This window comes from Python bivittatus, unplaced genomic scaffold, assembly GCF_059951505.1.
Source record: "Python bivittatus isolate LINGU-HERP-01145 unplaced genomic scaffold, Pbiv_v1 ctg000700_np1212, whole genome shotgun sequence".
Lineage (NCBI taxonomy): Eukaryota > Metazoa > Chordata > Lepidosauria > Squamata > Pythonidae > Python > Python bivittatus.
The window spans coordinates 63,156,979-63,173,281 of NW_028277098.1; the positions used below are offsets into that span (position 1 = coordinate 63,156,979).

The window sequence follows — 16,303 nt, forward strand, 5'->3', positions numbered from 1 at the left end:
CTTTTGTCTTAATGTGTGGTATTTGGGTTGATAGATCTGCAAATAGATAACATATTACTGATAAAGTCATCAAGATACTAATGGCTCCTTAAGAAATAAGTTTAGAAGGGAACATCTCTCTTGCCTAATTAAATTGCATGCTCCCTGACTAAAGACTAATTAATACTTCTCCCCCTTCTTGAAAAGCCATCAGTATCCTTCCTAACAACAGAGCTGCTGAGTCCAAGATAGGTAGGCAGATTGTTCAAATACATTTTCACTACTGCAACCAATTACATTGAGAACATACCAATTATATCAATAATCTGGTTTTGAATATAGATGAAACCTTACCTCCAAATAGCTGGTATTTTCACTGCCTACTTTTTAAACTGAGAGACTGATTTTTGCTTTAATCTACATATTCTCAATTCAATCGCTCTGTGAAAATCTATGCTTTCCAATGTATTGCCTAGATGGATACTGAGTTATGAATAAGGAACCAAGAGAATATATTGAAATAATGGCAAGAAAATGTCTGTATGCACCTACTTTTCAGATGTGTTACACATCTACATTTGTCTAGATGAAACATAGCAGGAATATTTACATAGGTATAAATTCAGGAGATTGTAACAGTCCTCAGGACTTTACTAAGCAATTAAAAACCCAAACACCCTTACACTGGAGAGCAGCTGTATGATCCCCTACAATTATTGTGGCTTTATAAGGAGGCATATATGTTGCTTATACCCTGAAGTAGAAAAGGAAATCAGAATTTTGCAGTTATTTTCCGTTATATGATGTTACTCAGATATGTAAAACTAAGTATTTTGAAGAATCATAATCAGGACACTACAACCCAAACCACATGAAGCATGAGAGTCTGATGAACTCAGAGTTAATTTGCTTTATTTCTGTCCAAAAGGAACCAGGTTTTGAATATAAAATCAATAGGAAGTTGAACTTTTAGTAAAAGCTTACATTTTCACAAAACGGATAGAGGTTGAAAAAAGGTCTTGTTGGCAGATAGACATGATATCACTGAACTGTGGCTGCTGCTTTTGGCAAACTGATGATGGAGCAGTTTGCCAAAAGCAGACAAACAGGAATCTGAGTACACATTCTATCCTTCCATTCTACCCTGCTTTAAAAACAAAATAAAAGAGAATTAAACAGGAACTGTACATGTGAGTGAAATGCTAGCCTGAAAAGTGATATTGATGTCCGCATGTTCATTGTTCCATGGAACCCACCTTTAAAAGTCTGTGCTGTTCAGAACAATCTACTCAGACAATACTGATTTGTTTGAAAGGAAGACTCCTCTTTTACATTTGCAAAAACAGAGTAATAAGAGAGATATAAGGTTTTTTTCCTGTCTCTAATCTACCCTTTTTGGCAGACAGTCTTAAAAACCAGAGTTACCCTTCTTTCTGATAAATATGGCATATCATTATATGGACAAATGCCAACTTAGTTTATCCTGCTAAAAGTAATTCTAGCTCTAGTTGCTGTAGGTTTTAATTGCATTACACCAAGTTTGCCTCATAGTCAGGAAAGGCATAATTAATTAGAGGCAGTCTTTTGTTCTGGTCTCTTTGCAATATGCTATTTATCAGCGGCACAACACAATGACTGTGTTGCAGTGGAAACTGACTCTCTGCATGTGTTTAGCATAGGCTGCCTCTTAGATACTATGCACTGATTTGTTCTAAAATAAGCATATATATTTAATCAGTCACCCACTCTCTTCCCCATATAGCTCCTTTTGGAAAGAAGCAGAAAGAATGTGTCATTGTCATGTTGTGACTTTTTGCTTCCTTTCTCTTCAATCCTTAATGCTAGCAACAATCAGTCTTGAATAATGCATTATGGAAAAGAGAATGCACTGCTACAGTGCATTTTACATAGATGTGAGCAACATCAGAGCTTGGGAGAAGCTAAGGCACATGGTTTATTGGAATGCAGATTTTATGTGGTTCTTTCCATGTCTGTCTTTTACATTACCACAAATATAAAATATTTCTCATAACTGGATGCATAACACCCATCCACCTACTGTCCTAGTTCAATCAAAAAGGGTTACAAGGATTATCTTCAACCCATTTTTCCCTATGGCCTTCAGAATAAGCATGTGAGTGTGTGTGGGTATATATGAAATATTTGTCTCGTGGCTTCTTGGGCAAATATACATATATGAATGCACATTTGCATTCATATATATGTATATTTGAATACATTTGCTATCAGCTTAAATATTTAATCTTTAAATTATTTTAAAAAGGTGAGGAATAAATATTAACTGGTTATTGCATAGGTTTAACCACTCCCGTTCCTTTGTTTTGACCTTTTTATTCACATGGCTTCTGCCATACCATTCCATGAATCTACATTACATTGTGTTATGACCATCAAATCTTGGGAAATTTAGTAGAAATTTTGGTGACTCCTAAAAGACCTAACAAGGCAAAGCTGAATACTAAAGATACAACTGACCTAAATGCTTTTGTGCCATTGATTTAAATTGAATTGTATAGGTTCTCTTTCTCTCTTTAAAACAGTTCTACTGCTCTGTCAGTGCTATCCAGTATGTTTACTGAGAATTAAGTCCCACTGAATTTAATGATGAAGAAAAAAATAATTGTCTCTTTGAGTTTTATTTCTAGATAATTTCTGGCTGTTCTACAAGGAGTTCATGTGTCTACAGTTGCAGAAAGCCCTAGATAAAGCAGATTATTTGGACCCTTTTAAATTGGGTTTCAGGCCTGAAAATGGAACTGAAACTACATTGATTGTTTCTGTGGATTACTTGTGGTGGGACTGAGATGGAGGGAGTATGAACTCCTGGTCCTGCTAGATCTCTCAGCTGCCTTCAATACCATTGATCATGATCTCTTTCTGGCTCATCCTTGAAGGATGGGAGTGGGAAGCACTATGGTTCTCCTTTCTGCTCTAATTGGTGGTAGAAAGTACCACAAGGCCAAACTCTCTCACCCCTCTTTCAACACTGGGAAAGGTCATCTACTGGCATAAAGTCAAGTATCACTATTATGCTAATGATACTGAGTTGTATATTTCAGTCCCTGGGCCAAACAGGAGATGCAGTTGAAGCTCTGATCTGGGGCCTGGAGGCTGTTCTCCATGGGAGAAATGGGCATAGAGTTAATTCCAGCAGGTTGGAGTAACTGGAAAATGGAACTGGCTATAATGAGTGATGGTGGCCTCACATCTTCTCTTCCAGCAGAAAGCCAAGGACAACACACAACCAATCTGAACCAAATAAGAGTTAATTCCACTCAGGACTTTCTGCTTGGCTTTGAAATTTCATTTCTCTTTGTTCACATCATATTGGGAATGTTATTAGTTGAAAACTAGTTTAAAAAAAAATATAAGGCTCTCCAGTTTTGGAATTCTGTACATGTGGTACCACATAGCAAACAGAATATAGGGTATTGCAACTGGTAGGTAGCTGCCGAGTGGCCAAGACTCCCAGAACTATCAAAGGTGGAGTATGTGCTTTTTTCAGGGTTTAGAACAGTAGATTTCAAACAGTATGTTTACCACCATTTTTCCAAGGTTATCTCGCAAGCAAACATAAATGACAATAAAAACAAGCAGCAAATATTTCTCTTGCATAATCTGGCCCCTGTGCATTTGGATCATCCCATTCAAGTAAATAAAAGTTGATTTAAACTTACGTACTCAGTTCCTAGAAATGGCACTGGACCTATCCTAGGCTCATAAAGTGACCTATAAACTAGAGCACTGAAAGTCCTAAAACAGCTTGAACATAATTACACAATACTTTTCTTCCCAAAAGTACATTAGTTCTCTTTTAAAAAAATCCAGATAATATTTCATCAATTTGGAAAGAATAGACTGTTCTACTTGTAGCTATCTAGCTGCTGCTTTTGACTTAGAATACTCAATTCAAGCTATGCCTTCTTTCCAAAAGATTCTATACCACTAGCTACAAAAGAATACTCTTGTGCCAGCAATAAAGAAGTCAGAAGAATATATTACTGAAGCTGGCCCTGCATTTATAAAACTCCTTTCCAGCATCACATTCCCTGGTTTTCTCTTCTTGCAAAGAACTTTAGAAATATCTGAAGTCAGAGATGGTGCCTCTTAGGCATTAGTTTTAAATCATTTTGTTACTCATGTGCATTATTATGTCCCACATACACAAAAGTAGGGCTTTCCAGTTCTTTTGTTACTGTTTCCTTGCAACTTCTCTTTCCATTAGAAGCAGGGAAATAAGCCAGTTCCCAGGCTATATCTCCACATTTGTTGCTCTCATGTGCCCTGGCAGTTAAAAGTCACTATCAGGTTTCCTTGAAAGCTAACCTAGCAGAGCTCAACAATCACACAGCATGTGCAAACAGGTCTACATTTAAGAGCTCTCTATTACCCCTCTCTAATACTAACACCTGAAACTGGAAGGCTGCCAATAGGAGAATCTGTACTGCCAGCTCCTTGGGCAATAACATTAAATATGGCCACCAAAGAGAGGTCATGCATAGGCTCCGGCCCAGAAAAAAGGAAGCCATGCAGGCCAGGAGATAATATCCACCTATCAAGCACTACAGGATTTTTTTTTTCTTATATGGCTACTAGATCTATCTTAAAATACCCAGAATTGATGAGGGTGTGGAACTTATTCTTTGATATTGTTTATCATAATTCTGTTTTTTAGGAAACAGGTAAAATCAAATGACTTCAGAAGCCAAATATGCACGTAGATAGTGTCTCTCTGGAAAGTGAACAAGAAAGAGCTGTATTCTCATCTTTACATATTAGTCTCATCATGTAGCAGGATGCTTACTAGATCAGATAATTTTAGATGACAGGTATCAACCTTTGAAGTGTTTTTTTTCTTCTTCCTTTTGTACTGTCTTCCTGGGATCAGTGCTTTATACTTCTTGTGAATATGAGAAACACACCATGTAGTGCACTGCAGATAATATTTATCTGATATATTCCTCCTCAGAGATGCTGGATAGATCTTCATCAGTACCTTCCTGTAGATCTGGTAAGTTGCCCCAAAGCAAGAAGTCTGTACCTAAAAAAAATATAAATCAGTTATTTTATACTTTTTGTGGTCAGGATCTGGAATTAACTTGATAAAACATGGTATCAAAGAAAGCATATCCTGAGTGTATCAATACATTGACATACCTCCTAGTTGGTGGGATATAGGCAACAGTGTGTTGGTCTGCAGGGTTGGCTTGCAAAATAGAGATCCTAGTTTGCACAGAATAACATAAGCAAGTTTGAGGTAAAATTAGCCTTTAGTTGCATCTGTGACATACTAGACAAAATGTGTCCAAACTGACTATATTGTGCCATTACATTAACAAGAAATGCCGCGTGTGACACAGATACAACTAATGCTAGTAACACAGTCTATATCCTTTATCAGACTAAGTGCATTATGTGAAAGCCTTGACTGACCAAAGGCATGATGGACAGAAGATATCAACATCTGTGAGCCCATATGAAAGACAGAGAATTGGGATATAAGAGGATTAAATGACAAAGAATTAACAATGAATCAATTAACAATGAACTAACAGATTAAATGAAGCAAAGAAAAATAATTTTGTTGTCTATTTGTGAAGCTAAGAGAAAGAGGAAGGGTGTGATAGATGTTAATGAAAGTAGTCTGATCCTGTGGAGTAGGGTTGATAAATGTAGGCATGGAATTGAAGTGTAGATTTAATTATGAATGAAATGGCTAAATATATGTCAGAAAATATGAACTGATACATGTATATTGATGTGCGTGTCTATGAAAGTAGCAGTGCATTGTCTGGTTATAGTTGCGTGTTACATTCCAGAAAATATGAATGGATGGGTGGGAATGAGATGAGAGAATACAGAAAAAGTAATTTGGCACTTTGGACCAAAGAATTCATGAGAACAATGAATAATTAGCAATTATCCACTTAGAAAAAGATAAGTTTTGAATGCATGGTTTAAGCATTAGTCTATTCAGGGGTACTCAGGGCAAAGGAGGGAATTTAAAAGAATGATTTATTTGAGTTTATGGTGAAAAATTGAGAGATATAAGGGTATGAGAGATGTGGGATAGACAGAGCATTTTAGAACCTTCAAGAAGGGAACTGAAATTATTTGGGATGAATGCTGGATAAAGTATTTTAGAGATCTATATAGGAATGGTAATATGTTGGAGCAGAGTGGAATTGAAATAAATGCCATAATTTTAGTGACGAAAGAAGTAATGAAAAGCAAGTCATCAGTTTTGTGAGAATGTTGAAAAATGGAAAAGTTGCAGGTATAGATAGTGTTAAAATATGAATGTTCTTTGTTTATGGTGTGGCTGTAAAATTTGTTTCGTGTGTGTGAAGACTGCATCTCTAATGAATGGAAGAATGCTATTATACTCCTATGCAAGGGAAATGTAAGAGTGAACCACAAACTAGATGGGCATTAAATAGATTGCTATGTGTCTGGAAAGGTGTTTGGCGGAATTCTGACTGAAAAGACATGAGGGTGACAGTGAGCAAAATTTGGCAAGCACAATGCAGTTTTATACTGGGTAGGTGGTATGCAGACCAGATTTTTGTCCTTCAGCAAGTCACTGAGAAATGAGTGTGAGAAGTTTACTCTGTGTTCATTGTTTTAGAGAAAGCTTATGATAGTGTATAGGTTTGATATAGTTTTTGCATGAATATGAAGTTGAAAGTTGATGAATGTGGTAAAAGTGGAATATGATGAAGTAAAGCATGCAGTGTTCAGAAAATGGATAATTGGGTTCTCAGTGAAGGAAAGGCACACATGACTGATGGGACCATTATACAGAATCTAGTTTGGTGTGGTATACAGGCAGATGGAGTATATGTTATTGATAAACCTGGGAAAGAGAGATGGTGGTGTGGTAAAGGAAAATGGTTGCAAATGTAACTACTGGCACTGCTGCTTTATAAACTATCCAGTTTGGAGTGTAGTTGCTCATGAAGAGATTTGCTTAATAGCATGTAACCATAGCATATGGTTTTACAATGAGTTCATTGAACATACCGTCTGGCATTTGTATTAAGTAACATCCAACACATATCACCTTAGATTCACAGTAAATTTGCTGGCCAATTAGTCCCAGTCTGATGATTTAAGAGATTAAAGAATTTAGTTTACATGCAGCATGTTCTTGACAGAATTTTTTGCTAATAATCACATATCACCTAAGCAGGATAAATGATTAAGATACCGTATTTCAGCTCTAAGAATATGTTCAGTTCCTTAATCAGCTGTTTTGTACTGGTTCTGGTTGATGGACTATGGGATTTCCAACAGAAAAACAGAATAAATCCAACAGATATGAAATTTGTTCTTTTCTCCTTGTCCATGTTTTATAACAGGCTACAACACAACAGAAGCATAACAACAATTAACTTCATGTGCAGAATAAATGTTCCATACCAGATGAATCAAATCTGTTGATTCCAAAAACGGCCTTACTGTGAAACATCCAGAAGTGTCCATTGTTGCAAGAGAACAAGCAAGATTTGCATGGAGCAATCACATGGTAGCCTACAACATTACCACTAGAAGAGCAAACAAAGTATCTGACATGCAAGTTTTTAAGTGAAAGACTACACAGAAAAAAATAGACTGTACAATTGATAGATATGCAAATGCATCCTAGGTAAATATCAAATTAATAAAAATAAAGTACTTTCATCTACTAAAAATAATGGACTAAATAGTGAGCAAAATGGAGTTTAGAAATAATCTGTACCTTTAAATTCCAAATGTACCACTATGTTAATAAAACAGGTTAAATTAATTTCAATTCCAACAGAAAACATAAAAATGGAAGAAGATTAATCTCTCTTCCAAGACTGAATAGATCTGGAAATTATGAACTCTCATGATTACTGATTCTGTATCAAATTCATATCCAAGAGATATACATACACATATGCACATACACACACACATATGCACACATAAAAAAAGTATTTGCTTTGTTTTCTTAAATTAAAGGAAAACAAATATGAATATATTATGGTAAAGTCCTATAACTTGTCAATTGGCTTTTTGATTTGTATTTGGAGCACCATTTTGTAAATCAGCAAAATAATTAAAATAATGGCAATACAGTTCAAAATGGAGCCAAGGAGGACCTGGGCAGTGGATTCACTACTGCAATCCAAGTTCTGCTAGCTTATGATGTTTGTTTGTATGTTTATTATTTATTTTTTGGTTCCATTACTCCTACCACTCTCATATATTTCCATGCCAGTTTCAGGCTGATTTGAAACTGGGCTCACTGCTTTCTAACCATAGCTTGCTTTCTACTCTGGTATAGTGGGGTCCTCTGATGCAGCAGACCCCATCCCAGCTGATGACATTTTTCTTTGCTAGTGGACAGGCACCAACACATTACTCTAGCTCACTCTAGCTATCAACATATATTGTGTCTAGGACATGAATTTGACAACCTTTGACAGAAATAGTAAAAACATGGCAGTGCTTGAAATAGCTGAAGACACATCTAACTTATATATACAGAATTATGGTCAAAACCATTTGGACCTTGATTTTCAGCTATTGAATACATAGCTGCCAACTTTTTAAACTGGCTCTTCCTTATACCATCAACAATACAAGATATGCAGAAATTCAAAAGATTTAATGTTTCCCATATCCATGCCAAGAGAAACTTCGTCTACCTTATCTCTGCAGTTACTTTTTTTTTTTAAAGCCATTTAAAAAAAAATGGAGAGCAATTCTGTGGAATTCAGCTCATCAGTGATCCACTTTACATTACTATAATTTATTTGGAAATCTTGAATATCTTATTTTGGTACAGAAATCCCAAACAAGCATTAAATCACTTTATACCATCCTGAAATTTTATTACTGAAATTAATTCAACAGATTTTCAATTTAACATTGCTGTGATTATTTAGCATTCACTTATCATTATCAGTTAAATTATAAGTATAATTATAAATGTTAAATTATCAGTAATCATGTATCTTTTAACTCCTGCATAAAAATGAACCATAGGCAATAGCTGTTAATAATATTTTTCTTTGTTAAAGTATAATATTACTCACCATTTCAAACAAGCAACATTCATTAGTTTACATTTGCAGATTTCTGTGTAATAGCAGTTTCCAATGAAGTCAACAGTGCTGGTAGTGATTAGAAAGGAAAGATACTGGAGATGGTTAAAATGAACTTGATCATTGCTTCACAATGTTAGCTATGAAATATACTAGTAATTAAAATTCCAACAGAGTGCTATTCCCTTTGTTTATTTTTCATTTACAAATCTCTTTCCACTAATAGCAATCATAAGCCTCTCCACTGTGAAGGCAGCACAGTAAAACAATCTTAATTGGTAAATAGATTCAGCTTTCTTAAGTTTTGACAAGAAGTCTTTTTCTTGTAAGGACTCTCCAAAAATTATGAAACCAAGCTGTCTTGTCAAAGGAACTTTGATACCACAGATTTATAGGTGGCTTTTTCATGCTAATTAAGACAATTATTTCTGGTTTCTACAATGTAGCCTTTCCCAGCTTGATGTGCTCCAGATGTGCTGGTGTAATAGTGTCTATTATCTCAAATCAGGATAATCAGGGTGGTGGCTTAGGAAAAGCTGTTACAACTCATTATATGAAAGTTGCTATTATGATCCTAAGCTTGGAAAGGAAAAAATTTCAATGAAAAATTAAGAATCAATATTTGTCTTCATATTGAAACCTATCTAATGATTTTGTTTTGCTTTCTAAGACAATGACTGCATAGATACTATGCAGGACCATATCTCGTTGTTCTGAATCAAAAACCACAAATAATCTGATTTGATTGGGCTTGGTTTAATGTGTTGCATAAACCCAACTACTGTGCTTTTCAAGACTGTAATCCCACTTACAGTGTTATGGGACACAGAGTAAGTCCCATAGATACAAATCCTGTTAACATTGGATGGGCTCTATGGCTGTAATCCTATTGATATTCATAGATAACAAACCCCAATAACTTTAACAATATTCACTTCCAATAAAATATACCTACAACTAAGTTGCAGATAAAGAATTCTGTTCTGAAATGATCCTAAACCTGAAACAATTTTTTTCTAACGCAGTCCCATGGTATAAAACTTGCAGCTGTTTTCAACTGTGGGTAGATATGCTTTATTATCATCAAAGGCCAGCAGCAATTATGGGTAGAGATGTTAGTCAATTTCTTAGTATCTATTTCAGGTATATTCATTTTAAGTCTTTTTTGTCTTGGTTCCAAATCTTCAGTTAAAATAAATCTGTACAAAATTTAAAAACATATATGTAAACAATTACATATTTTTAAGATTTCTTGCCTTTCCCAACATATTCTAAAATACATTTTATACACATTTTGAGTAGAGAATTGCATTGTAAAATTTAGGTGTATAACATTCAAAAGATTTTGATGTGCATATTACTCAGTTAGTCAATTGGTGTCAGACTTTCCAAAATCAAATTGCTGAAGCAACCCTACCTTCCACACAGATATAACTTGAAGAATGCCACTTCTGAACAGTCAAGAGATACTGTTAATATTACAGTATAACAGAATCTTCCATTATCCTTCTAGCTATCAGTATAGGATTTAAAAAAAAGAAGAGAAAAAAGAAAAAAAGAATCTAAAAAAATCAGTAGCTGCTTTTTCAACATTGAAGCAATGCAGCTAGATAAAGTCACTCAGAATTTTAACTAAGAGAGTCTCAAGTTTTCATTAATGCAGGTGAGATTGTATGCTGGATTAGCTGGCAATGCTGCTACAATAAATTTATAGCATCTCACTGACATTTTCAGACCTAGCTTTTGACCACAGGTGGGTATGTTTCGTCTGTTTACCCACAGTCGAAAGAGAAAAAAGAAAAAAAAGAATCTAAAAAATCCTGGAATCAATCCTGTGTGTCAGGCCTAGCCCAAAGAACTCCTGGAGACCATGCAGGTTCAATCAGCAAGGTTTATTTGCCAGCACCTGTTTACAGAAATCTTCTCAGACTGACCAGCAGTTCCCATGCACAAGTCTCTACTATCTTCTGGAATGTTTAGGGATGTGCCAGCTTTCTCTGCTTATCTCCAGAGCTTTGCTCTGGAGACGAGAGCACCGTTTTCACCCCCCTTCCTCCATTCCAGTCCATCACACTGTGGGATCCAAACTGTTTCCCTGAAAAGCTGAGTGGAATAATCCCATTGACATTTTTCAGATTGCCCCTTTACAGAATAGTGATGTGCACTGCTAATGGAAGGGAAAAAATAAAAAATATCTCTTTGATGGTTACTAAGATTAAGTAATGGCACATTTGTATTACTTAACAAGTTTTGATTGAGAAGAACATAATTAACAAAAGACCTTATTCAAGCTTTAAAGAAAACCCTGAAATTATAGGCTGAGAGGAATTCAATAATTTGCCAGTCTTTAGTCTAGCTTTCCAGAAGCTACTGCTTAAGCACATATGATATTAAGTTCCAAACAACGTGCTACATTTCCATAATTATTTCAGACTAGAATATTACCATTTTCTAAGACAATACATGTGCTTTTTGATTTAATATACCGATTGAAGCAGTATTACAGTACTGTATTGTTCTTTCTGAGAACTGGTCTGTTTCTATTATGCTATATGCCAATGTAATTTACAGTTTTGCTCTGAAGCAGAGGGATATGGGTGGTACTGCCCAATACAATCATGTGTCTTGCAATCTTCTCCTAGTTTGAGGGCTAGACAAGACTTTTGTGGCATGTCTACACCCTAGAAGCACGTGGAGCCACGATCTGTTGGAGTAAGGGTAGATGGGAAGTTTTATGTTGTGAATTAATGCTTAGTTGAAAAATTTAGCCCTGACCACTCTGGGATGGATCACTCAGGGGAAGAAAAAATTCAGGCCCATCAGTTTTGATGGTTGCTCCCCACATACCTCAAACAAACAAATTAAGTTAAGCCATCAAAGGCTTGTCCGTTCCTATACTAACCCATAAAGAAAGCTTATGGCTGGGCTCATATAATATACTATGCCAAAACCAAACAACTTATATTGGAGTGTAGGGTGTGAATCCTAAAAATGATATGAACGAGCAACCTGTTCCAATACAGTTTTCTGTTGCATCCGGTAACCTGTAAAGTTGTCATTACAAATGAAATTGTGTAATTATTATATAATTCCTAACAGGGTACATTTCAATCCCCAATGCACTTTTTCAATTTATTTTTTTACCACGGGTTTTGCCATGGTAGAAAAAGATCATATGGCAGGTAGCAACCAACGCTCACTTACAGTACCAGTTGTGTTTGTCATTTATAAACTCCCAGTTTTTCTACTCGTTAGCTCTATACTGAGTTTAACCACTCAGTCCCATCAGAATATCAGTAGCTATGATGCTAAGCTATTAATACTATATAGTAGAAAGAAACCAAAAGGAGTAAAATATTTCCTGGAACACTGTAACAAATTTTCCTTTTTAATGTCTCAGTCTGAAGATCCAACTTTCCTAAATTTAATACCACATTCCTGTGGTAACAATAGCCACACTGTTAAATTGTTCAACAAGAGTATTGAAGTCTCAACATGATTTCAACTAATGTTTACCAGGTACTTACAACTTATGTCATAAATTTAACCTAAGAAACATTTGTGTAATTCTATAAAGATTTGGCCTTTGTAAAATGGCTACAATAGGGGTTCTTTTCATATAGGCTGTTCTGGATCATTTTCAGTTGTCTTTGAATCATTTTAGGAATTTTAAAAGTCATTTCCTGCTGTGTTTTTATATTTGATCTTTTGAAATCCAAAAGCTGCTGTAGGGCCGATTGACTATATGGGCCATGTGTAGTTAAACAGAAGTACACAGGAAGGGGGAAAGCCTGCTGCTCAATAGTACAGCATATGGATTGTATGAAAATGTAATTGGTAGGGCTGAGAACACCCTGCCCCCCCCAAAAAAACCCTGTAGAGCTCTCTCCATTTGTTAACATGAAAAGGACTTAAGTGAGAGCATCTACGTTTAGCTAGATGTAATTATTACAATCTGGAATCCTAATTGTCTCCACAGAATAGGATATTCTAAGCAATCTTGGAAATAATTTCACAGCAGTCTATCTTTTTTTTAAACACTGTGGATGCAATTATATTCATGCACTTTGCATAATTGTGCAGATATGGTAGATTACATTAGCAAGTTTTGTTTTTGATCCGATTGGAGCAAATAATTTAATGGTTTAAAGTTTAAAAATACTGTCTTCAATAAATAAACCCACAACATTATAGATAAAATATTGTACCCCAGTGAGGTTCTTCATTTCCAGATACTTCAGCAGTTACACTCGGATTCACAACCACTGAAGCTGTCAGAAACAGAGATTATCTCTTCCTGTGGTTTATGCAACACTCCACTTTGTTCTTTTGGTTGTTACCACAATAGCTAGATCATATACTAAACATAAAGGGAAGTGAAAGTGACAGTCCCAGCATACTGCAACAGCAGTGAAGGTGCAATTCTAATATTAAAACTATTTGTTTTCTTCATTTAAACTGAAACATTTTTAAAAGGCCTTACCAACTTGCAGTTTGCTAAAGAGAGCAATGGAAGCAGATTGCATTTTGTGGGGAATGCAAAAAGGTAAGATTTTAAAGTACAAAACAAGGCTCAAAATTACATGGCCAAATATACATTTGTCCCGTGCTTTTGGTTGTTATTTTTTTTAATAAATAAAACATTTTCATTTATAATACATAAAGTTTTATAAAATACCAGGATAGATAAGGCCCAGCAGCAGAAATGTGGTTTAAACACATTCATAGCCTGTGCCATAAGTAATATAGTTGAAAATCAGCCACTTTTTAGCAGAATCCTCAACCTCACCCCTTACGGGACCACAAATCAAAATGCAAACCTGAAATTATTTGTTTCCACCAAGAGCACTTACCCATTCTTCTCACCCTTGACTACTCTGCAAGGCTAGTAAAACAGAACAAGAAATGGACCCTCAACTTAAATTAAGAGCAATCACTGTGGTTCAAGGAGAGTGTACAATTTTCTTCAAATCTCTCATATGCAGAAGCCATCCAAACTAGGCACAGTGGAAGACCAAATGATCATTAACTCCAACTCCCTGAGACCCACGTGTTAACTTACCTGATGGGAGGCATGTCTGTGGAATAGAGATCTGTCTCTGTATCAGCCAGGAGCACAGCTTTCATCCCTCGAGAACTAAGCACTTGTTGGCAGAACTTGCAGAACAGCACAGACACGCATCGATCTGCGAAACTACAACCGCTGGCAGACATACTAAGGTCAGGCTGGGTGGGTGGGGGCTCCAGCGCGTCCCTCAGCTTCTCTCAGTAGGGCAGATAAGGAGCCTGCTCTCTGGGTGGAAGCCAGTCCTTCTCCTCTTCTCAGCCCTTGCTCACAGTACTTAGCTACTCCTGTTTGCTCAGTAAATCCGTGACAACTGACTCCGCTTAGTGCTGTATTCACCGATACCAACCTTTATTAGCAACCTAATCTCTTCCTTTTCTTTTCCTAGCCTGCATGAGTGAGCCAGCAAGAGGCAGGCTCGGTTTCAGCCATGAAATGCACTGGTCGCCCCGAATTCGTCCAACTCGCTCAACCTTCTCTCTCTCACAGGGCTGGCTTGAGCTTCTGGAGGTAAGGCGGGATTCAACTGCAGGAAATATAAACACTCAGTAGAAGCCTATCGGGATTTGACGGGACTTTTCTCCAAGGCCTCGATTATTTCTCTTTATTAATTACCCCTCTTCCTTTCGACAACACAACCCCCTATTATTAACCGCCTCTCTTAACTATTCCCAACTTTTAGGGCTCTCAGAATCTTTCTTTATTTCTCAACTACTCACTGAATGATCCTGAAGATCCAAATTTCCCGCATTCCCGTCAGCGCCCCGCAAATGGATGCTTGCCCCACTCCCCGAGCTGCTTAAAACCCCAAACGTAGGTAGCCTTCCGTTCGCTGTCAGTTTGAATCTACAGCTTCACATCTCATTGGAAAATTCTTGACCCGCCCCCGGAGAGTGACGGGTAAAAAGAGATCGACATCAACCATTGGAGGGACTAGGACATTTTCCCGCCTCTCATGACGCAGAGGAATGAGGCTACACCCCTTACTTAGGATTGGTTTGCTCAGGACTCATATTTACATATCCCTTCCCCTTATGAATGCGAACCAACTGGGCTGAGCTTCTGCTGTTTGAGAATCCTGAATGGTCTACTTCAGTCTTTGGTGGGCGGTGCCCGTACGGAAAAGTGGCGGGATCGAGGGTGTGGAGAAGAGAAGGTGGAACGTTCCATTGGCTCGCGTGGTTGGCAGTTTTCGGAGTTTTCGATTCCGATTGGTGTCGCAAAATGGAATGGGCGGGGTTGCAAGAGTGGGACTGCGGAGGGAACGGATCGCGGGAGTATCCCGAAGAACGCGACGCGTGGAAGGCGGCTCCGTCTGTGCCGTAAGTGCAGGTAATAATAATCGCGTCTAGGATGGAGGAATTTGAAGCCGTGCTCCAACTTCAGTTTGAGCCAGCACCCTATCCCATAATATTCCTTAGCGGGGGTCCGCCCTCCCACTGCGTTCCCGAACTTGACTGTAATTAATAGAATTGTAGCCCCGTGCCAGTTGGAAGCCTACTTTGATGTAACCCTTCTTTGGGAGAATGTGAGCGTTCCCTGTCCCGTAATATTCCAGACTCGCCCCCCACCCCCCCTTGAGCAAACAACAGATTTTAACAGGATCGAGGCTCCATCCCATAATACTTCTCATTGCGACAAACCGGAGAGCTGAATTGCCATATTTCCCTGCGGGAAGAACATTCCCCTACAAACTGTCTCCTGCGACAAAGCTCTGTCAGGTTAGAGTCCCGATCTCGTAAAACAATTCCCCTAAAACTGCCTCAAAAAACGTGTTCCGAGTGCAACTTCCTGTATTCTAACTCGTCCTTTCGCACAATCGGCTAGAGTAGCCCGTACGAGTAATGCTTCCAGGAAACGACCCCTTGTAAAGTAGAATTATGCCAACCCACAAGATCCCTCTTTCTGAAAGATTCTTTCTAACTAGTTCTCATTTGTTAAGCAAGCATCTGTGGAATACTTATGCACAGCCAACAGCTCCCTAGTTTTACTCGCCCGACAGCATAGCCGCTGTCCCCTCCCTCCCCAGTCTGGTATTTTCCTTTCTTATATCCTAGTCTTTATAACAAGAAGAAAAAAAGAGCTTTGTCTCAATTTTCTGTAGATCCACTAGGCTAAAGGCAGCCCACCAGCTACGTATGGATGGCCTTGTAAAACAGAA

At 37.3% G+C, this 16,303-nt stretch overlaps 2 protein-coding genes across 9 annotated transcripts in view; one reads left to right on the forward strand and one right to left on the reverse strand.

Annotated features, from left to right (window-relative positions):
• Window positions 1-879: 879 nt before the first annotated feature.
• On the reverse strand, window positions 880-14,988 carry RUMY1 (regulator of UNG2 and MKLN1 interacting yippee protein 1). 2 transcript variants are annotated; one of them, XM_007439992.3, is made up of 5 exons: window positions 14,862-14,988; window positions 14,140-14,668; window positions 9,069-9,146; window positions 7,423-7,547; window positions 880-5,041 (listed from the first exon to the last, which is right to left on the reverse strand). In XM_007439992.3, exons 2-5 carry the CDS (start codon window positions 14,289-14,291, stop codon window positions 4,947-4,949), a joined length of 450 nt encoding a protein of 149 aa, XP_007440054.1. In that variant the 5' UTR covers window positions 14,292-14,668; window positions 14,862-14,988; the 3' UTR covers window positions 880-4,946. The 2 variants fall into 2 exon arrangements, 1 of the variants encoding a protein (XP_007440054.1); XR_015798587.1 differs by having other exon boundaries at window positions 4,933-5,041; window positions 7,211-7,547.
• Window positions 14,989-15,376: 388 nt separating this feature from the next.
• The window catches only part of SRGAP2 (SLIT-ROBO Rho GTPase activating protein 2), a 226,142-nt gene continuing 225,215 nt past the window's right edge, over window positions 15,377-16,303 (forward strand). For 6 of the 7 annotated variants that reach the window (XM_088154402.1, XM_088154405.1, XM_088154404.1 and 3 more), the window contains exon 1: window positions 15,377-15,474. The gene's annotated coding sequence lies outside the window, so the exon portion shown is untranslated. The remainder of the gene's footprint in view (window positions 15,475-16,303) is intronic. The other variant, XM_088154403.1, reaches the window with a different exon arrangement.